General features: G+C 37.2%; 1 protein-coding gene across 1 annotated transcript in view; it reads left to right on the top strand.

The window, feature by feature from the left end:
• UVSSA (UV stimulated scaffold protein A) overlaps nucleotides 1-18363 on the top strand; it is a 45566-nt gene that overhangs the window by 15682 nt on the left and 11521 nt on the right. The window contains exons 7-10 of the mRNA XM_009098764.4: nucleotides 4345-4459; nucleotides 12033-12210; nucleotides 13126-13275; nucleotides 17865-18048. Of these exons, the coding sequence (XP_009097012.2) occupies nucleotides 4345-4459; nucleotides 12033-12210; nucleotides 13126-13275; nucleotides 17865-18048 (627 nt within the window). The remainder of the gene's footprint in view (nucleotides 1-4344; nucleotides 4460-12032; nucleotides 12211-13125; nucleotides 13276-17864; nucleotides 18049-18363) is intronic.

The following is an 18363-nucleotide window of genomic DNA, read 5'->3' as shown; positions in this document are numbered from 1 at the left end:
ATTTTATTGCTTGCTTTAATTATGATTGCAGAGACTCAGGTTTTTAAATCCTCTTAACAGAATGTAGCAGTCAATTTGTATAAAAGTGAGCAAAGGATCAAGGGCTTTTCTTCACATCTTTCCAAGTGTTGTGTGGTGGGTGGAGGCTTTTTTCACATTTATTACTGGTTGGGGTGGGTGAACAAGGCCTTTAACTGGGGCTCTGGTTGCACTGAGCTGCACTAACAGATGGAGGCTGTTGGAGCATTGACTGCAAAGAAAAAGAAACAATTGCATTTCTGCTGGCATCCAGTGCTTTTTCCAGGTTTTTAAAAATAATGCAGAGTAATAAGGAAACATCTGTTTTTTCAAGTTTTTTTTAATGAGTTTGGGAGGAAATGGCTTAATTGCACTTGTCTAATTGGAATAGTCAGCACTATTTTAAGTTTTTAGTGGAAAATCAGGAAAATGGTGAAGATGTTCTAAGTGATTACAGTGAAAATAACACATGTATGTTTTCTGTCTTTTTTTAAACCATAGTCTCATACGTAAATAAGTCCAGCTCAAGAACCTGAAAATTGCCTCGCTAAATCCCATTTATTCTCACAGGATTATAGCTACCTAGTCAGTGATCTTACTACGTTAAAGAAACCAACAACCAGCCCATAATTTTGTAAACACATCATTCTATGACTTAGATAAATAAATACAAAAATAAATATCAGCATTTTACAGCAGATAACAGGCTAAAAATTCCCTTTCCCTTGGAACTTGAGGAGCAGTGGTAGTGCAAGCAGCCTCTGATGTCTGGGGATCTGGTGGACCATTCTCTAGTGACAGAGAGAGGCTGTTCACCCTCCATCTGTGGTAAGACTGTTAGAGAGTTTCCTCATATCACCTGATAATTAGAATGGATTTGAACCCAGGAGCTTCTTTCTCACATTCTTTGACGGGTGATTGAGAAACAAGCAGTTCCGTGACTACCTATCTTCGAGGTATTTAATCTTATACACTACAAGAAAAGCTTTACATTGTGGTATTCATCAGTTGCTCTTATGCTTTACTGTGCCCTTCAGCCATGGCACACTAGATATTTCATTTGGTTTTAACTTAGTCTCCCTTTTCATGGTGGCAAGTACCCTAACCCTTCATTCCTAAAAAGATTATAATTTACTTAATCAGCCATTTAAAAGTATTGTCTTAAATATTTATTTCTTCTGATTTAATGATGGATTGTTTATTTTAATTTTTTTAATTGACTAAAAAAGTTTACCTATAATGGAAACATAGATAGGAGGGGGTTGAGCTTTTCTACTACCTCTGTAGAAGTTGCTTTTGGAGCTGTCTTCATGCTTGAAAAGCAGAACTTTAAAGAAAACAAAACATACTTTTCTAACTAATAATGTTTCCTATGAGCTCTCCCACTTTGTCTTGCAAGGAAAAGGAACAAACATCCATAAATGGGATGGTTCTGATAAAGTACCACTGGAATGAAGTAAATTGAGATATAACTACCTGCTATTACTGTGCAAATTCTTGAATTTCCAACACTGACAACTTAATATTTTAAAGTAAAAAGATAACTTATTTAACTTGGTAAAGATTTTATCAGGATAAAGACTTTATGTCTGTTTGAAGGGAAAAGAGTTCTTAATTCCTGATAGTTAGCTAAGCAGTTAATTTTTTTTTTCAGGAAATCTAAATTTAATAGAAGACTCCAGGGAAATTCAAGGGTGTGAACAATACGCATAATATTTTATGAAAATGACCCCCATATTTAAAATCTGGCATTATATGTTATGCATTGTAGCACCAAGTCCACATCTACCTTTTAGAAAATTAAAACACATAAATTCTGTTTAGTGTTTGATATGTGCTGCACTAGCTGAAAGCCATAATGCCCCTAAAACCTTGGGTTGCTTTTCACCTTTCATAAATTCCTGGGTAGATTCTATACAAAAAATAATTTTCAGCTCCGTGGCTCATTGTTATTCAAAGTTGATTGATTGTCGTCATTTACCCAGTGAGGAAGTTAAGTGCTCCTGTCATTTCTGAAGAGTATAATTGGGACGTTTCACAGGTCAGTGGTAGTGACAGGTTTCCCTTTTGATTAGTGTTAGACTGATAACAAAAATTACAGTTTCCTATGATTAATGTTTTCTATAGTACTTGAATGCACAGTTCATGGATTGTACCTAAACAAAGTGAATTTGCATCTGATTATGCCTTTTCTCTGTCAGGCTTCTCACGTGCTTTAAAGTTTTAGATCATGCAGGTAATACAGCAAAGTTGCTTCCAGTGCAGTTTTCAGGAGGAGGATTAGTGAGATCCACTGAATTTTAGAATATTACCATACAGAGAGATATGTGCCTTGAGTGATATGAACAAATTAGGTGAAATTTCAATTAAAGATAGTACTCTGCTTTCCCTCTAGTCCTCTCAGATATGACAGGCAAGGAAGTGCTGGTATTATATCCCTGCTATTTTAGGTATCATTTGGCAACTCAAGTGAAATGATCAGGCTGGACTGAATTTTGTCCTCTTGCTTGTTTAACACTATTTCTCTCTTCCTTAAACCTGTCGCTGTTTATTTGTTTACAGACTGAGTGAAAACAAAGGGAATACACTAAATTTACTTTCCCTTTTTATGATATGAAAGTTAGTCAGTTTGTACATTGACACAAAGTTGCAGACTAAGATCATCTGTGACAAATTTTATCTTGGTGAAATCTTTTTTTAATAGCTAGGTAAGAAATGGAACCTGAACATGAAAATTATGATGATGTCCTGCTTGTAGAATTTTACTTTTAACTTGTACCATCCATTCATTATGTGTTAATGTATATCTGTGTATTAATATCAATTAACATTCTTTGTTAGAAATTAACACAGTCCAGCTTACAATTAATTATGGCCAAAAATAAATGCTGGGTTTTTTTATGTTATTATTTATTTTAATTTTTAAACCACATTTGATAACTAAGGTTAGCTGCTAGATTTTTGGCTTCAGAGTATATGTATGATTTAAAGGAACTCAGCTGTGACATAAGATTAGAATAGTGAATTAGATTGGGAAAATTCTGCTGCAGGCAAAACCTGCAGTATCCTCTGGTGCTTGTAACAAGGACTAGTTGGTATGAATATTAACAGAATCCAGGTGCACTAATAGAACTAAAGAACACAGCTGAAAATAGTGAAAATTATGCTATTCCTTGTCAGTTGGGCTGCTGCAATGAAGTGGAAGAAGTAATAGCCTGTGCTAGGGTTAGATTTAGTGATACCTTTTACTATTTCCTTGTAAAAGGAAAATATGGCAAACATACAATAATAAAGTGCTAATTATGTTGTTGGGAATGAGGTGACTCTGAACTTGGGCAAAGGAAATAAAACTTAAAGTCTCCATCATTGTTGCCTTTTTAGGGTACTTGACATTTGCTTTTTTAAAGCTCTGATAGTACAAGCCATGTTTGGTGATGCAGATTTTTTTTTTAGCTTGCTTGCAATTTAGAAATAAAAATAATTTTCAGGTATGGAACAAGCTTAGAAAAAGTATAGATACAGCATTTGCTAGCTAAAATTATACATAGGAAGCCATTTATGTGGATGAATTGCACTGGTTGGTTGGAAGTCCATTTTTTTCTCACCTACTCATAGATCCTCAATTTCAGACTGCAAGACAGACCAAGTGCTCATTTAGGAAAGTCCTGTTTTGTTGGTCTTTATCAGAGTAGTGTGTGGTGTCTGGTGGTATAAATGGTTGGGATGTACCAAATCAGCTAAGAAATCAATGTATCAAATTATTCTTAGTGCTGTTGTGAAGAAACACACTGAACCACTGTAGTACACAGATCTGAATATTCTTATTTGGGTCACTTTTAGCTTGGCCATTCATCAGCTTCCCATCCTGTTTGCCTGCTCTGGTTTTGAACTCTTAAACAATTTGTGATACCATTTAACATGCCACAGATTATTTGAGTGCTGGTAAATGAGTAAAATCATCAAAATGAGAAGACTTAAGGCTGTAAATTGCTCATTAAGTCAAAATCTTGATGTTATTTTAAGATTTTTTGGTCTTATTTTATAGCTTCACACTTTCTCAGACTTCACCAACTGCATGTGTTCTAATGGATAAAAGGGCTTTAAGGAAGCCCTTAGGATAGAGTATGGCTTTAGAGATAAAATGTTAAGCAAAAGCCTAATCTTAGATATAGATTAAATGCGTAATTAGGGAAATACTTTTGACATAGAGAAGTCTCAGTAGGGCTATCAGGATGTTTGCAAAATATTTTCAGTGTGAAGGGAAATGAAAAACAGTCTTCACATGAAAATAAAGAGAAAATAACCCCAACAAAAATATCTCTGTAGATGAAAGCCTCGGATGATGATGATGATGACGATGAGGATGAAGATGACTTTGTGGAGGTCCCTGAGAAGGAAGGTTATGAGCCCCACATTCCAGACCACCTGCGGAAGGAATATGGTGAGTTTGCCCAGCTGTGACAAGCTTTATCCCTGCCTGTTACTGCTGCACCAAGGTAAATAAACAGCCATGCTGAAGTAATAAAGTGATCAGCAGTGTGGGTAATCTCTGCCTGCTCTGAGGAAGTCATTACATAGACACAGAGCAGTGATTGGCTCTGGAAAAACAAACACTTTTAGGAGCAGGAGCAACTGAGAGGAGCAGCTTATTCCATTCCATCATCTTCCACAGGAGTTCAGAGCCAGGAGCAGCACTCTATGTGCTTGTAGGTGTGCAGAGCACACCCTGGGAGCAAAGGGATTGCAAAGTGAAGCTGGCAGTGAGCCTGAGTATTGCAAATACTGGTGCCAGTCTGGTGAGCTGGGATAAGGTGCTGTTCCATCACCTGCATTAATAGCAGCTGGATATGCACAGACACTTCCTCCCATATAATGGCCAACTTACAGCCCTGCAGGGTGGCTCTTTCTGTTTAGGTGTTGCTGTCAGAAGATTTTAAATGAAGCTCAGCCTTCAAGTGCAGAATTACAGCCATGGAGTACATACCAGATGACAAACTATAATTTTGCATTCTTAGTAAAAGTAGATAATTTTTAAATGAAGCTATACTTACTTGTGTTCTTGTGGAATTGAGTGGTGTTACTGAAGAAAGTTCATCTTAATTCAACTTCAGTGCATTGCTCCTTGTCCTTTATACCTGTTGCTTAGTAAGTCTTCAGCTTTACTTCTGTGTAACTCAGCATATTTGAGGACTCCCAAGATTTCAGTGCATTGTAGAGAAGAGTAGCTGCCATCAGAAAGCTTTAAGTTAAAAACCTGTAAGCAGTGTCTTGCTCCTGCATTTGTCCATGAGTATTTGTGTAAGACTGGTGCTGTTGCTGTGGCTTTTTCAGTCCTGTTGATGCTTATTTTTCCCATTGCTGCAGTTTTCCTCATAAAAGTCAGGGTGCAGCTACCACCTGGAACTTGTTTTTCATATCTTTAGCAGCAGCCCAAGTAATTCTAACATGCAGAAGTTCTGTTTGTACTTGCCTGCTTCCACTGGAAGTGAAATGTATTCACCTCTTCCCTTTTATCCCATCTTCCTCATGGACACACATTTTTCAAAAATAAAGCATCTTACCATCCTTTGTACCACAAATACTTGGCTGCTATTTGAATTCCTTCTTATAGGGATGGATAAAAGAAGAACCCTGCTATCTCCTCAGGGATATTTTAAAAATCAAAATGGATTAAGAAATTCCCAATTTGTATTTAAACTATTGCTGTTAGGAAAATACATTATAGTGAAGAAGTCAATCAATCAGAAAACAAAACCTCTAATTCTGTATACCTGTGGTTATGTAGGAGCTAATGGTCACACTTGGCTATTCTTTATCTGATGTGTTCATTAAAAAAGAACATTTTGAAAGAAATTAATAATTCCTGATGCGTCTGAAGACATTCAGCTTTACTTCCTGCCATTTAAAGCTATTATGTAAGTTCCCAGTTTAGAAAATGGTCTGAAAATAACTCAGAATTCCTGAAAATCACAGCTTAGAAAATGAAAGTCTGTGTGAGTGCAGTGTTCTAACTGGAACATTAAACCTCCCATGTAAAATAAAATCCCAGAGTTACATGGAAAGTGTAAATGACTAAAAGCTGTTTTTCCTTTTGTTGTTACTTTTCCTGAGCAAGCCAGATTAACTTGATACAGTAAACCAGAAAACAAAGGTGTAAAAACATGACTGTGGAAATGGATTGAAACGTGACATGTAAATTATTGATTTAAATGTCCCTTTATTTCCTTTCACTTCTCTCACAAAGACATATCCTACCATGAAGGTAAATTTTGTGCTTTTCCTTATTGCTGAAAAACTTGTTAAAAATGATAATTTATTTAGAAAGACAAGTTCTGTGCATAAGTCTGTAGACACATGCAGTTGTATTGTCTGTGTTTATATGGTTAATAACTATAATCTCAAAATTGGTGATGATAGTAAATATAGAAATTGAATTGAGCCTGGGTACAGTTTGGTTGGAGGTAGAATTGAACAAGTCAATTTGAATCTTGATGTATAAAATGAAATGTAAATTTGTTAAAAGAATTTAGGTGATTAGATAATTGAAGTGTGAAGATATAACCCATTAGAGGTGTCATGCCAAATTAGCATTACCAGAATTTTAATGACTTCCCATTTGTATAATCCTTATTTACTCTTGCATCTGATGTCTGCAGCTGACAAGAGGCCAGCTCTCCTGTGGGACCACAGGGTCATTTAAAATCCACTGTGGTGCTAAAGAGGAAAATTTGGCTAAAAAAGAAACAACACTGGAAATAATTTTCATACAGTTCCTCAGATCTCACCACTGGGCACTGATATTGCTGATACCACTGATGAGTGACCTGCCCTTGTATGGCTGGCATTGCTAAGCCCTAGAAAATGGAGCCATTACTCATTTAAAGGAAAACTTTAGAGAGAATAAAACCTTTCTACTGGAGATTTTCCACATTCCAGCCTTTGCTGGTCAGCTGCTGGTTTCATTGGTATAAAGCCTTGGGGTGGATGAGGTAAGGGATGGAGCTGTGTAGCCCTGACGTTGCTCTTGTCCCATAGAATAGAATTTTTGGCTGATGCCAAAGGATGAGAGATTCCTTCCTGTTCTTGGTGGTCTTGGCCTGTCTGGCAGCTGAGCTCAGACCCACATGGGAAGTGGTCTCTTTTGAGGGATGTGCTTTTCCACATAAAAATGGAGCAGTTCTCAGCTCTAGTCCAAAGCACCCACTTTAGTTGGCAGTTCTTGTCTGTGTCTCATTGCAAGCATTACTTCCCCATGTAATAATGCTTTGGGGACAGGGGAGTCCTAGTGCTGCTTTACAAGAGGTGATAGAGGAAACCATCTGACTTGGGACTATTAGCATGGAAGCAAGCTGTCACAGACATATTTTATGAAAAATCCTTTTGCTAGGATTTTTTCTGCTGAGAAGCTGAGAGGCCTCAGAAATGAAATGTAAACAATAATCTGCTGCTGTGGAATGCAACAGGTGCATCTTTGGTCTCATCTGGTTGTTTTTAATTAATGGCCAGTCACAGTCCAGCTGTCTGGGACACTCTGGTCAGTCACAAGATTTTATTATCATTCCATTCCTTTCCTTTTCCTTGCTACCCTTCTGATGAAATCCTTTCTTCTAGTCTTTTAGTAGAGTTTTAGTATATCATTTTCTTTTAATATAATATATATAATAAAATAATGCATCAACCTTTTCCAGCTTTTCAGTCAGGTTTGATTTGTCAGGTCTTCATACCTCAGGAACTTCTGAGGGAATTCTCCCTGCATGTGAAGGATGTGGAGAGCAGTTTTATGTGGACAAATAGCTCAGTGTAGACCTCAGCAGAAGCAAACCTGCAAAGTCCAGGTGTCTAAAGCACCATTGTCAGGGGCTGAGTTTGAGGCTTAGAATTGTCTCAAGACTATGTAAGCTAAATAAGGCTTTTACCTGACTTCTCTAAGGAGAAAAAGCTTACCAGGTTTTAGAAAGGATATGTTAGGCAGAATTACTTATTTACCTCTTTGAAATTCAGGTTCCTTTTTCCTAAATTTGGAAAATGCAAGTAACACACAGTTGTTTCTCAGCCTAACAAGTCTAGTATCTAGAATAAGTTTTTTATTAATAATACTATGAATCCTTTTAAAAAATCAGATGTAGTTGTTGCATGATGTAAATGGCATGTATTGATTTATCATAAATGTATTGAAAACAGATATTCAGTATTGAAGTTAAAACCCCAGACCAGAATTTCTGTAATCAAATATGTGTGTGGTCTCCATTTCTCTTAGGATATACAACTCTAGAAGTATTTAATTATAATTTTAGAAGTGAGATTGTCTTGTTATATTGGTGTGTTCTGATATACCTGTATATGCACAAACACAAGTCCTGTATGGAATCTCAGAATCATCTTTAAAATTGGAAAGACCTCTAAAATCATCAAGTCCAACCTTTGACTGAGTACTGCCATGCCCACTAAACCACAAAGTTGCTACATCTACTCATCATTTGAATACTTCAGGAATGGTGACTCCAGTACTTCCCCAGGGAGCCTCTTCCAGTGTTTAACTGCTCTTTTCAGTGAAGAAATTTTTCCTAATATCCAACCTCAACCTCCTTTAGCACAACTTGAACCTACAGAGACCTAGCCACACTTAGGACAATAAATGAGTAAAGCTGCTTGTAATGCAGTATTTGGAATAAAGATTATCTTTTCACATTTGTGAAAAAAAACTGATTATCCCTTCCAACACAATACTTCAACATCCATTTAGAAGTATTGACTGTTGATAGTTCTTCTGATGCATCCTGATCATCTGGTCATGGAAACTCTCCTCATTCTCAGGAGAGGTCCTTCTACATAAATAAAAATTTCCCAGAAACTCTAACAGGTTATGAGATTTGTGATGGTTTTGAGATTTATGATTTATTATGATCTCTACTAAAGTTGTTGGAAATTAATAGTCTCTGCGCAAGATGTTGGCAAACTTTCAAGTAGTTTGCCACAGCAGTATCCCTGAGAGGATCCATGCAATGGCCAGGGGATGCAAAATCATAAGGAAGAAGCTTAAAAGGTGAGGGTGTAAGGTATGTAAGGTATAGAAAGGGCTTGATATAAATGCTGTATATTTTTGTTTTTCTGCTTCTTCACTATGATTGTAAAGCAGTAAAAAGTATGGTTAATTAATGAGAGGTAACATTATATCAACATATTCTGTAATTCCAGTAAGCCAAACTAACTGTTTATGTAATGTGAACTCTTCTCCTTAACTACCATAGTTGTCATTTTTCTTTAATTTGAATTTCCAAAGGAGGATTCAGAGATTTCACATAAATGAGCATAGCTACATTCAAAGGCACTGGGAAGCTTTACAAAGTCCAAAGCTTGCTGAGTAAAATACCAGCAGGCATTTTCATTGTGAGCACAGTGGAGTAAGAGGGGAAATACTTTACCTGGACTGTTGGATTTTCCTGACAATCTAGGACAGTGTCTGTACTATTATAAATCACATCCACTTGGCTTGACTAAGATTCAACAAATGAGGAGCAGAAATTATTAATTTTTTTTCAGGAAAGGTGAAGTCTGTAATACTTGTTTATATTCTATTCTGTTTTTTCAGTGAATCTGAAGTAGCTTGATTTCGTCTAAATCCACACAGCTGAGGAAACCTGGGCTTGCTTTTTCTCTGAATTTTCACTGAGGGGCTTTTATCTCCCCCTAATCCCACCATTTCTGTCAGGACATAATCTCTTTCTCAAATTTACATTTTAATTACAAGGCCAGCTGAACTAGCTAAAATCAATAATGTCAGCATTCAGCAGCCTAACTTCAGCTGAAACCCCAGCCTCTCTTTTTCCTGCTATAGATTTATCTTGTGAACATGGGCTACTTTATTGCTCCAGGCAATAGGTGCCATTTGGTCAATTTAAACAAAAAGGGTGATTTAAACACTTTTATGATTCTTTCTCTAAGCTGCTATCGGCACAATTTGAACCCAGTACTGTACTTCTTAAATAAACCCCACAGAACAGCAGAATTCTGAAGAGGAATTTTACTTTTAAAACTGTACTTAATCCCATCTATGTTTTAAAACCAAAACAAAGCAACCCCACCCTGACATTGGACACCATTCAGCTGGGGCTGTCTGCCTGGTCACTCTTATCTTTGTCTTGTTACCAAACCTACTTTCATACATAAATACTTTTTAAAAACTCCACAGTGGAGGTGATGTTACTGATGTCTTAGTGTATCTATTTTTAGCTATTTTTCTGTTAATGGTTTAAAATAAGAAATCAATGAGAAAATATTTTGTTCTTGTAACTCTTAAGAATTCCTATATTGATCTTCCAGATGTGATTTTTATCTGTGTCACATTGTCCATTTATCTCTCTTGCTGACTGCTTGTCTCTGCTGTTCCCCTCCTCCTCAAGCAAACCCGTGTTGTGAACAAGCAATCATGCTTCCTGTAAACACCATAGGAAAAGAAATGGAAAAAAATAGGGTTTTCTGAGAACTTTTAATACATAGCAAGTATTTTCTCAGAAGATAAGAGGTGTGGTGAGTGAGACAAACCTGTTATCTGCTGATTTTTTTTTTACTATTTGTAAATAGTACAAGTGCTCTCAAACCACTTGCTTTAAACAATGCTTTTCAGAAAGGGTCCTTAAAAAATAGGAAAAGGAAGGCAGTTTAAGTCCTAAATATCGTCTGAGCAATTCTGCATTACAGATAGTTTATGACATATTCTTAACCAGGATAACTGAGAAGTGCCAAAGGCCCTGTTTGTAACTGTTTCTGTCATTAGAGGAAGTTTACTGCTCCAAATACTGATGATTCTAAAGTGTGGTTGCAGCAATGTTTTTGGTTAATTCAGTTTCACTTTTGTAAAAGCACCTGAGAAAGGCATGTTCCCTTTCTAGCCTGTGATGTGAACTGAGATAGAGCCCTGGCCCCTTTCCAGAGACATAAATTCAAAATTCCTGCACTATTATTTCACTGAAGTGCTGTTTAAAAGCACATTTTTGTGGAGGCACCATTCCCCCTCTTGAACAGCACAACCTAATAAGTGTAATGAAATCATTTCTTCTGCTATTTAACCTAGATATCTGCTTAAATCCATCCTATTATATTTAATTATAATTTTCTGTATTCCTGGTCCTTCTCCAGACTGTTTTCTAGTGCAGAGATTGGACCTTTAAATGTTTTTGGGTAGGGTTGGTTTGTTTTATTTTTTGTTTTTGATCTTGTTCTTTAAAGGCTTGTTGACTTTGGAGAATGTAGAGTGTTCAGAGCTTTTGTTAGTGTGTGGGGTGGGCAGGAGTGACTAAGGGAGCAGCAGTGCCAGATGTGGTCAGCAGCAGGATGGACTCTGGATTTGGAATGAGGATTGTTGCTGTCTCTGGGGAGAGGCTGTCCAGGAATTGGGTTAAACAGGTGTTCTGCTCAGTGCCCTGAGCTTGCAACTTTGGAAATCAGGTTTGGGTGTCATTTCCTGCACAAGGACTCAGCTCCTGATGGAGGTGTTTGGAGAATGCATTCCCATGTGGATCTCAGAGGTTGCCCCCTCAGCATCTTGACCTTTGGTTTTGGTCAGGCAGTGCCATCTTTGCAGTCACACCCCAATGCTTAAAGGGAATGAGTGATGCAAACCAGTCAAGGTCAGGATGAATTACTGGGAGACCTTGTGAGGTGGTGAGATGGGTCACAGAAAGTTGGTTGTTTTTTTGTTTTTTTTTTTTTTTTTTTTTTTTTTTGTTTTTTTTTTTTTTTTTTTTTTTTTTTTTTTTTTTGTGGAAAATACAATATTCTCTGAAATAAAAATATTTTGTGTACCAAGCTTCCCTGCCACTGTGGGTCTTGAAAATTATGTAGTTTAGTATCTGTGAAAAACAAATGTGCTCTAAATAATTCCGTTTCACTCTGAGTGGGATTGATGTCTAACACAAACTGAAAGCAGGAAGATGTAGTCAGCACCCTGAGCTGTTTGGGTGGACTGTGAGGGTGGGAGAAGTGAATCACTCCTAAACATCAAGGTTTTTTTGCAGGGTTTGAACCTCAGTCACCTCCAAAAGCCCCTGTGGTGAAGGCATCGACGGGAGCACCTCTGCTGAGCTCCCGCACTCAGCTCAGAGGGAATGAGGATGACCTCGATCCAACCTGTGCAGCTGCCACCCTGAAACTTCTCAGAGACAAACTCCCAAAGTTACCATCTCCTCATGCCAGGTCATCTTTGTTTTAATTTTTGTACAAACTTCTTGCTTTTGTGTTTATTAGTCATGACAGCACACAGAAAAGCATTCGTGAGCCAGGCAAGCTGACAAGGCTGACTTGATCTCTTTTTGAAGTTACTTTCATTGCTTAGTGCTTGGGATTCTGGTGGTGATTGCACCAGGATCTTAAGGAACCTTTTACTGCTCAGTTTAAATAGATCTTATTTGGTGTAAATGACCTTTATGAAAATACACTGTTCCTTCTTTGCTAACAACACCCCCCACCCCATTTATTTGGGTGAATTTTGTTTGCAGCTGAACAGAGTGTATCCTAATGTTCAGTCAGCAAGTAGGTTCAACATCTCTTTGTTCCCAGTGACTTAAGCTGTCAGTGCTGCCTGGAGATGTTACAGTGTTTCCAAAGACATACTTGTTATCAATCCTGCTCAAAGTTTGGTGAAACTCCAGCCTTGCCTAGCATTTGGCTGTGATTTGAGGGTAAGGCTGGAGTCATCTGTTTAGTGACATGTTCCTGCAAAGACTCTTCTGTATGGACTGGGAAAGCCCCCAAAACCTAGCAAACTGGAATTGATCTGGCATTTCCAGTACCACATCTGTGGCTCCTGTGAGAGTGCAGTGTGCCTGGTTCACTGCTGCCCCCATCAGATCTCTGGGCTTTTTCCCCTACAGTGTGATATGTGCTAGCCAGCACTAGCTGAACATGCAGTGAGCTGCAGAGTGTGTAGTGTTGTGTCATAATGTCTTCCTTAAAAAAAAAAAAAAGGGACAACCTTGAAAAATAGTTGTAATTGTACATGTAAGGTAATATTAGTGTTGGTCTAGAAAAAAAACTAATGAAAACAGAAAGAAAGAAAAGGTTGTTGTGGTCACTGGTGTTCTGTACTGACTTCTCATCAATTTTCTCCAGTGAATCTGCAACTTCTGAGACAGCAAACTTGGAAGATCCTGACAGTAAAAGAAGAAGACTAGAAGAAAGAGCTAAAGCTCCCCTCATGCCTTTTGGATTAGATCTTCACTACTGGGGAGAGGATCAGCCAAGTGCTGGGAAGATTCTCAAGTAATGCTCTTTTTCTTTTAAGACAAATTAAACAAATAAATAGATTTACTTGTACTCAGAGGTCATGCAGTGGGGTGACTGCTGTTTCTTTTGATAATTACTTTTCTTCTTTACCTTCTGTTGTAGGACCCACAAACAAAGTCAGAAATTCTACCTTTAAATGTTGTTTGTTTTGAGAAGATGTGATACTAATTAAATATCCTTTGATGCTTCAAAGCACATTTTTTTTCTGCTCTTTTTATGTTTGCAGCATGGCATCAGTTACTCCAATTTAAACTGGTACCTCATTATGCAAAGGGCTCTGCCAAGTGTGTAACAGACATTCCCTGAGCTGGAGACTTTAGGATCTAAATAAGTAGCAGGCAAGGTAGGAGAAAGGCTGAGGAAGTGTTTTTCCTGACTTCACAGAGTGGTAACTGAGGAAACTGGTAGGCTTATTCAGTCACTCAAGAGAAAGGTGGCAGTTACAGGATTTGGATTTGGCTCTTTCACTTTCCATTGCTGTCTGGGAGGTTTTGTGTTTCATGAATCACTGCTGGGGAAAAGAGGTGGTGGGTACACATCAGAAGGTATTTCTAGCAGTCAGTTTTTAAAACCCTTTTTACTGTTTTTAAATGAAAGTTAGGTTGCAAAGTATAAGTGTATAAATTTCGTTGAGGTTCACCAGAACTTTGGTATCTCTGTACCATACCAGGTTTGAAAAAGGCAAAAATCACTGACTGGCTGGGTTGCAAATTAAGTTATTATATTCTTAGCAGCATTACTTTAACTTAGTTTGTTTTCTTACCAAAACAAACAAAAAAAACCCCAGCCTGTAATCACAGTGCTAAAACAGTGTTGGCAGAAAGGAACAAGATGAAATCTTTGCCCCTGCACCTGATTTTGTAAAAGGCTGAATATCTGTTAAATTACTGAAAACTGGTGCAATTTGATGCATAAAAGTGCTTTAGCACAGTCACTCCAGGCTTTGGATTCCATCTCATGTGGTACAGGTTCTTCAAAGCCTATGAAGAGATTTTCAGCAGGGCTTTAAGAAGCATTTGTCTGTGATAATGCCAAAAAGGTAGTAAGGCCTTATTTTACATTGCAAATGAGTTATTCAAGTCATAAGTGAAATCAGAAGCATATTTCACTGCCTGTCTGCCTCGTGCTGTACTGTTTTATTTTTATGCTTCCCAATAAAATAGAGGGCACAATTCTGAACCATATAGTCTATAACTACAGATGTGCCAATCTAACTAAAGATAATTTAAGTAACTCTGCACACACAATACCATTGACCCCAGGCATAAAATAGACTTATTGAAAAATTAAGGTAGTTATCAGTCAACTCCTTCAGCATTTCTGTATGCACTCATACTGACTGTAAGATTCTTAGGGAAAAAAAGCAAACTGAAAAATAGACAAGAATATGGGATGTGTATGGAATTTGAATTTTTAAAATCTGAAAGGGAAAAGTCTTTTTGCTTCATTTAGCAGTGCACTTACTTAATCACAGCATTTACAATAAATTAAGATTTTAACAGTGAGATTTTCTAAAGAAGTTTTGTTGGGTTTTTGGGGGTGAGGGGGGGACAGAAGGTAGTGTATGCTGCAGAGTGTTGAATTCTGTGGAGTCTGCTATGTCATCTTTACAGACTTGTTTTGGATAGCATGGACCTTCCAGACTCATCTACTCTCCTCCCTGAATTAAATCTGCTTACTCTTAGAAGCAGAGTGAAATAGCTGGTGCAGCTCTGACTGTGACTAGGATGTTTGAATTAGCCCATTTTTGCACTTGCTTCAGGATCTCTGTAAGCATCTGGGGCTAGAATTTATATTTATACAATGTTTTTATAAGCTTCCTGTCAAATTAGGAATTAAGATGATATAAATTCATTGAAAGAGTGCAGCAGTTCTCCAAGAGCTTTCTCTTAGATTTCAGTTCACCATTACTTGTCTTTTATTCCTCCGCTTCCTCCTCATGTATTGCTGTGTCATTGCCATTAAAGCCTCTGTTATTTACCTGGATTAGGAGCACTCTAAATGTAGTGAGGTGTTGATCTTTTTCATCTTTTAGTTGATTATCTGTTCCTCTTCTGATCCATCTTACAAACAGGTTTTACTTGTCACATGCATCATTTTTTCAAACAAGTATCTGCCTGTTTATAATGTTGCTTAATTTACAACAAGAAATCAGAAAACTTTGGGAACTGCCACTGCTTTGCTCTCTCACCTGCTTCTAAGTTGTGTTGGGAGAAAATAAGTTATATGCTTGTAATAAACTGTAATATGTAATAATATATTTGTAGGAATATTTTATCTTCAGTTCCCAAATACTGGTCAATGATACCTAGGGTAAAACATAATTTTAATATTCTTGACATTTGTTGGGTGCATATTGAGGGGAAGGGAGAAGAGAAATGATTAAATGGAACTATTTCCTAACTGGAAGGGTTGACATGCACAACTGTTCAGTGCTTCTTCATTCTCATGTAACTGTAATTTGATAATTTAGAGGGGGAGGGGAGTTCAGACCACCAAAAGACACTAGAATTTTACTAAGACATTCTGTTAGATTGTCATGCATGTGAATATCCTGTATGGTGCCTTTTTTAAGAATGCTTTCCCCTCTGTGTGGCTGCAGGTTAGCGACACAGAGCTGCCAGTCAGTTTTGCTTTCAGCATTGCATTGAACTAAGCAAATAAGAAATTGATGTCATTATTTTATTTACTCTCTTTTGTATAATCTTGCCACATAATTTCTGAAGCTAAAATACTGTACTGTTCAAACACTGGGCTGAAATAATACTGATTTTTTAGAAAGACTCAGGGCTTTTTGGGTTTTTTGCTACATTTTGCAGAGGTGTGTAATTAAAAATATTTTGTTTAACCAAAAACTGTGGAAATACATTACTGTGTTTATTGTTGAACTAGCTTCCACTGGAACTCTTTTGCCTTTGTCGCCTAATCTACCAGAAGAAAATTGTTTGTACTTTATGGCAGGTTAGCATTTCTCTGGCACTAGCAAGGTGTATTTGATGGAGAAAATACAGATAGAATCAATCTGTTTAACAAGAATTTTGTTGAACATTTTTCTGGTGATGGCAAATCACAGAGATGTTTCAGAGTTTCCTTAATCCCTTTTTAACCTGCTTCTAACCTCCTCACATAGTTTAAATGCTCAACTATTGCATTAAAACCAGCAGCTAGATATGTTGTACGTTACTATGGTCAGATATTTTCCTCTGCGCTTTTTTTTTTTCTTTTGTCATCTACTGAAAACTTGGTCAGATAAAATTTATCAAAACTTTTCAGGCCCTCTAAAGTAATTTTTTCAAGTATTGGTTTATGTGCTTTGCCACATTGTGACTGGTGTGATGAGTGAAGCCAATGTTCATGTATATATGGCTCTGCAGTCCACAGAAAGCAAGGCAGGAATGACACCCAAGGATATTAGTGAGTGAGAGGAATTGGATATGGACAGAGAAAATCCTCTCAAATAACTCTGGAACTGATTGGGTCAAAGAACTATGTGGAAGAAAGGGATTGTAAGGTTCCTTTAGGAATTTTATGTCCTTATCAAGACATCTGTCATCTAGGTATCTTCATCTTGCTTGTCATGAGCAGCAGACATGCAGGCTGCAATTTTTTTTTCCCTTAGTTTAGCTGTATTTTTTTCCTCTTTAACTTCATATTTCCTTAAATTTGAGATGGGATGGTTGTGTTAAGTTCAGAAATCTTAAAATCAGATACCTAAGCTTAAGCTGGTTACCCTAATTTCTTTTCATGATTAAGAGAAAGAAACACTATCAGAGGGACAGTCATTGTCTCCTAAGACTGGTATTTAAAATGAGTCATGTAATTGCTCTCTGGGGTTGCCTGTTTTTCACTACAGACTGTTGGCAGCTTAGGGTGGAAATAATGTGAATATTAATATAAAATTATATTAATGCTGTTGAGAAAATGTCTGTTAATGTAGGTAAGGTCTCTAACTGTAAAATAGCTGTTTAATGGATTAGCTTAATTTCCTAGAAGAACACCTGCTAATTTCTCAGATTTATGGGCACTGTGTAGGAGAATCTGGAAGAAAGAATCTGTGTAAGGCTCAGCTGATTGCTTTCTTTTTCCTGTGGTCTCAGTTTATTGCAGCATCCTCTGATTCCAGCTTTTGCTTCTCTGCTGCTGCAGGACTCCAGCTATCAGGAATGACATCAGCCACGTTAAGATCAAACTGGTTTCTCCTTGAGCTGTGCTTAATCATAGAAGTATTTTGTTATGAAGAATGTTAAGTACAGAATTACAAAGTTATTCACTGAATCTGGAAATTGGATAACTGACTCTGAATGTCAGATCATGAACTAAAGCTAAGACTTGTAATAGCTTAGCAGGTTAAACAGGAAATCAATACTAGACAGGCTTTGGTGGTATTTTAAAAATATCTTCATAATACAGGAGCCATAAGAAAGACTGGTAGATTCCTAGGGGGGGTTAATTCACCAGTAATTCCCTTCCTTTCACATGTGAGTTTAGCACAGGTTGATAATGGCATCTCTGTGTGTTTTCTTACAATTTTGTGTGTGAGTTATTTTCATTTGTTGTTTTCACAGATTTACCTCTGAGCATCGATTTTGGGCACCCAGTGAAGTAGAGGAAGAGGTGGAAAACAAAGAAATAACAGAAATGTTAAAAACCAGGTATATAACCTTTGCTGGCAAGTTTGAGCCAGTGAAACATAAATGTCGAGCTCCCATGCCTGATGGAACTCTGTGTGAAAGACAAGATCGGCTCAAGGTAGGCACCAAGTTACAGCACCTCCAAGATCTCTGCTGTATATAGAAGGTCTCCTTAAAACATCCATAAAAATTTATTTCACCTTGTAAGTATAGCTCAGGGGAGTGGAAGAACATTGTGTTAATGTTCATTGTTAATATGTGCTTCGTATTTTGGTAAAGAAGCTGTAAACATTTAAAGAACTGTCAAATTTTTTTGGCATTCATTATAGGTTATCTGGATTTTATTTATTACTGTGATGTATGAGTACCTGGCAGTAAGGCAGAGATAGTTCTTTGCTGAAAATTTTTCTTCAGAGGCATATTTGATATTAAA

Source organism: Serinus canaria, chromosome 4, assembly GCF_022539315.1.
Source record: "Serinus canaria isolate serCan28SL12 chromosome 4, serCan2020, whole genome shotgun sequence".
Classification (NCBI taxonomy): Eukaryota; Metazoa; Chordata; class Aves; order Passeriformes; family Fringillidae; genus Serinus; species Serinus canaria.
Note: the sequence above shows the minus strand (reverse complement) of the source record. Positions and strands in the feature narration are given on the sequence as shown.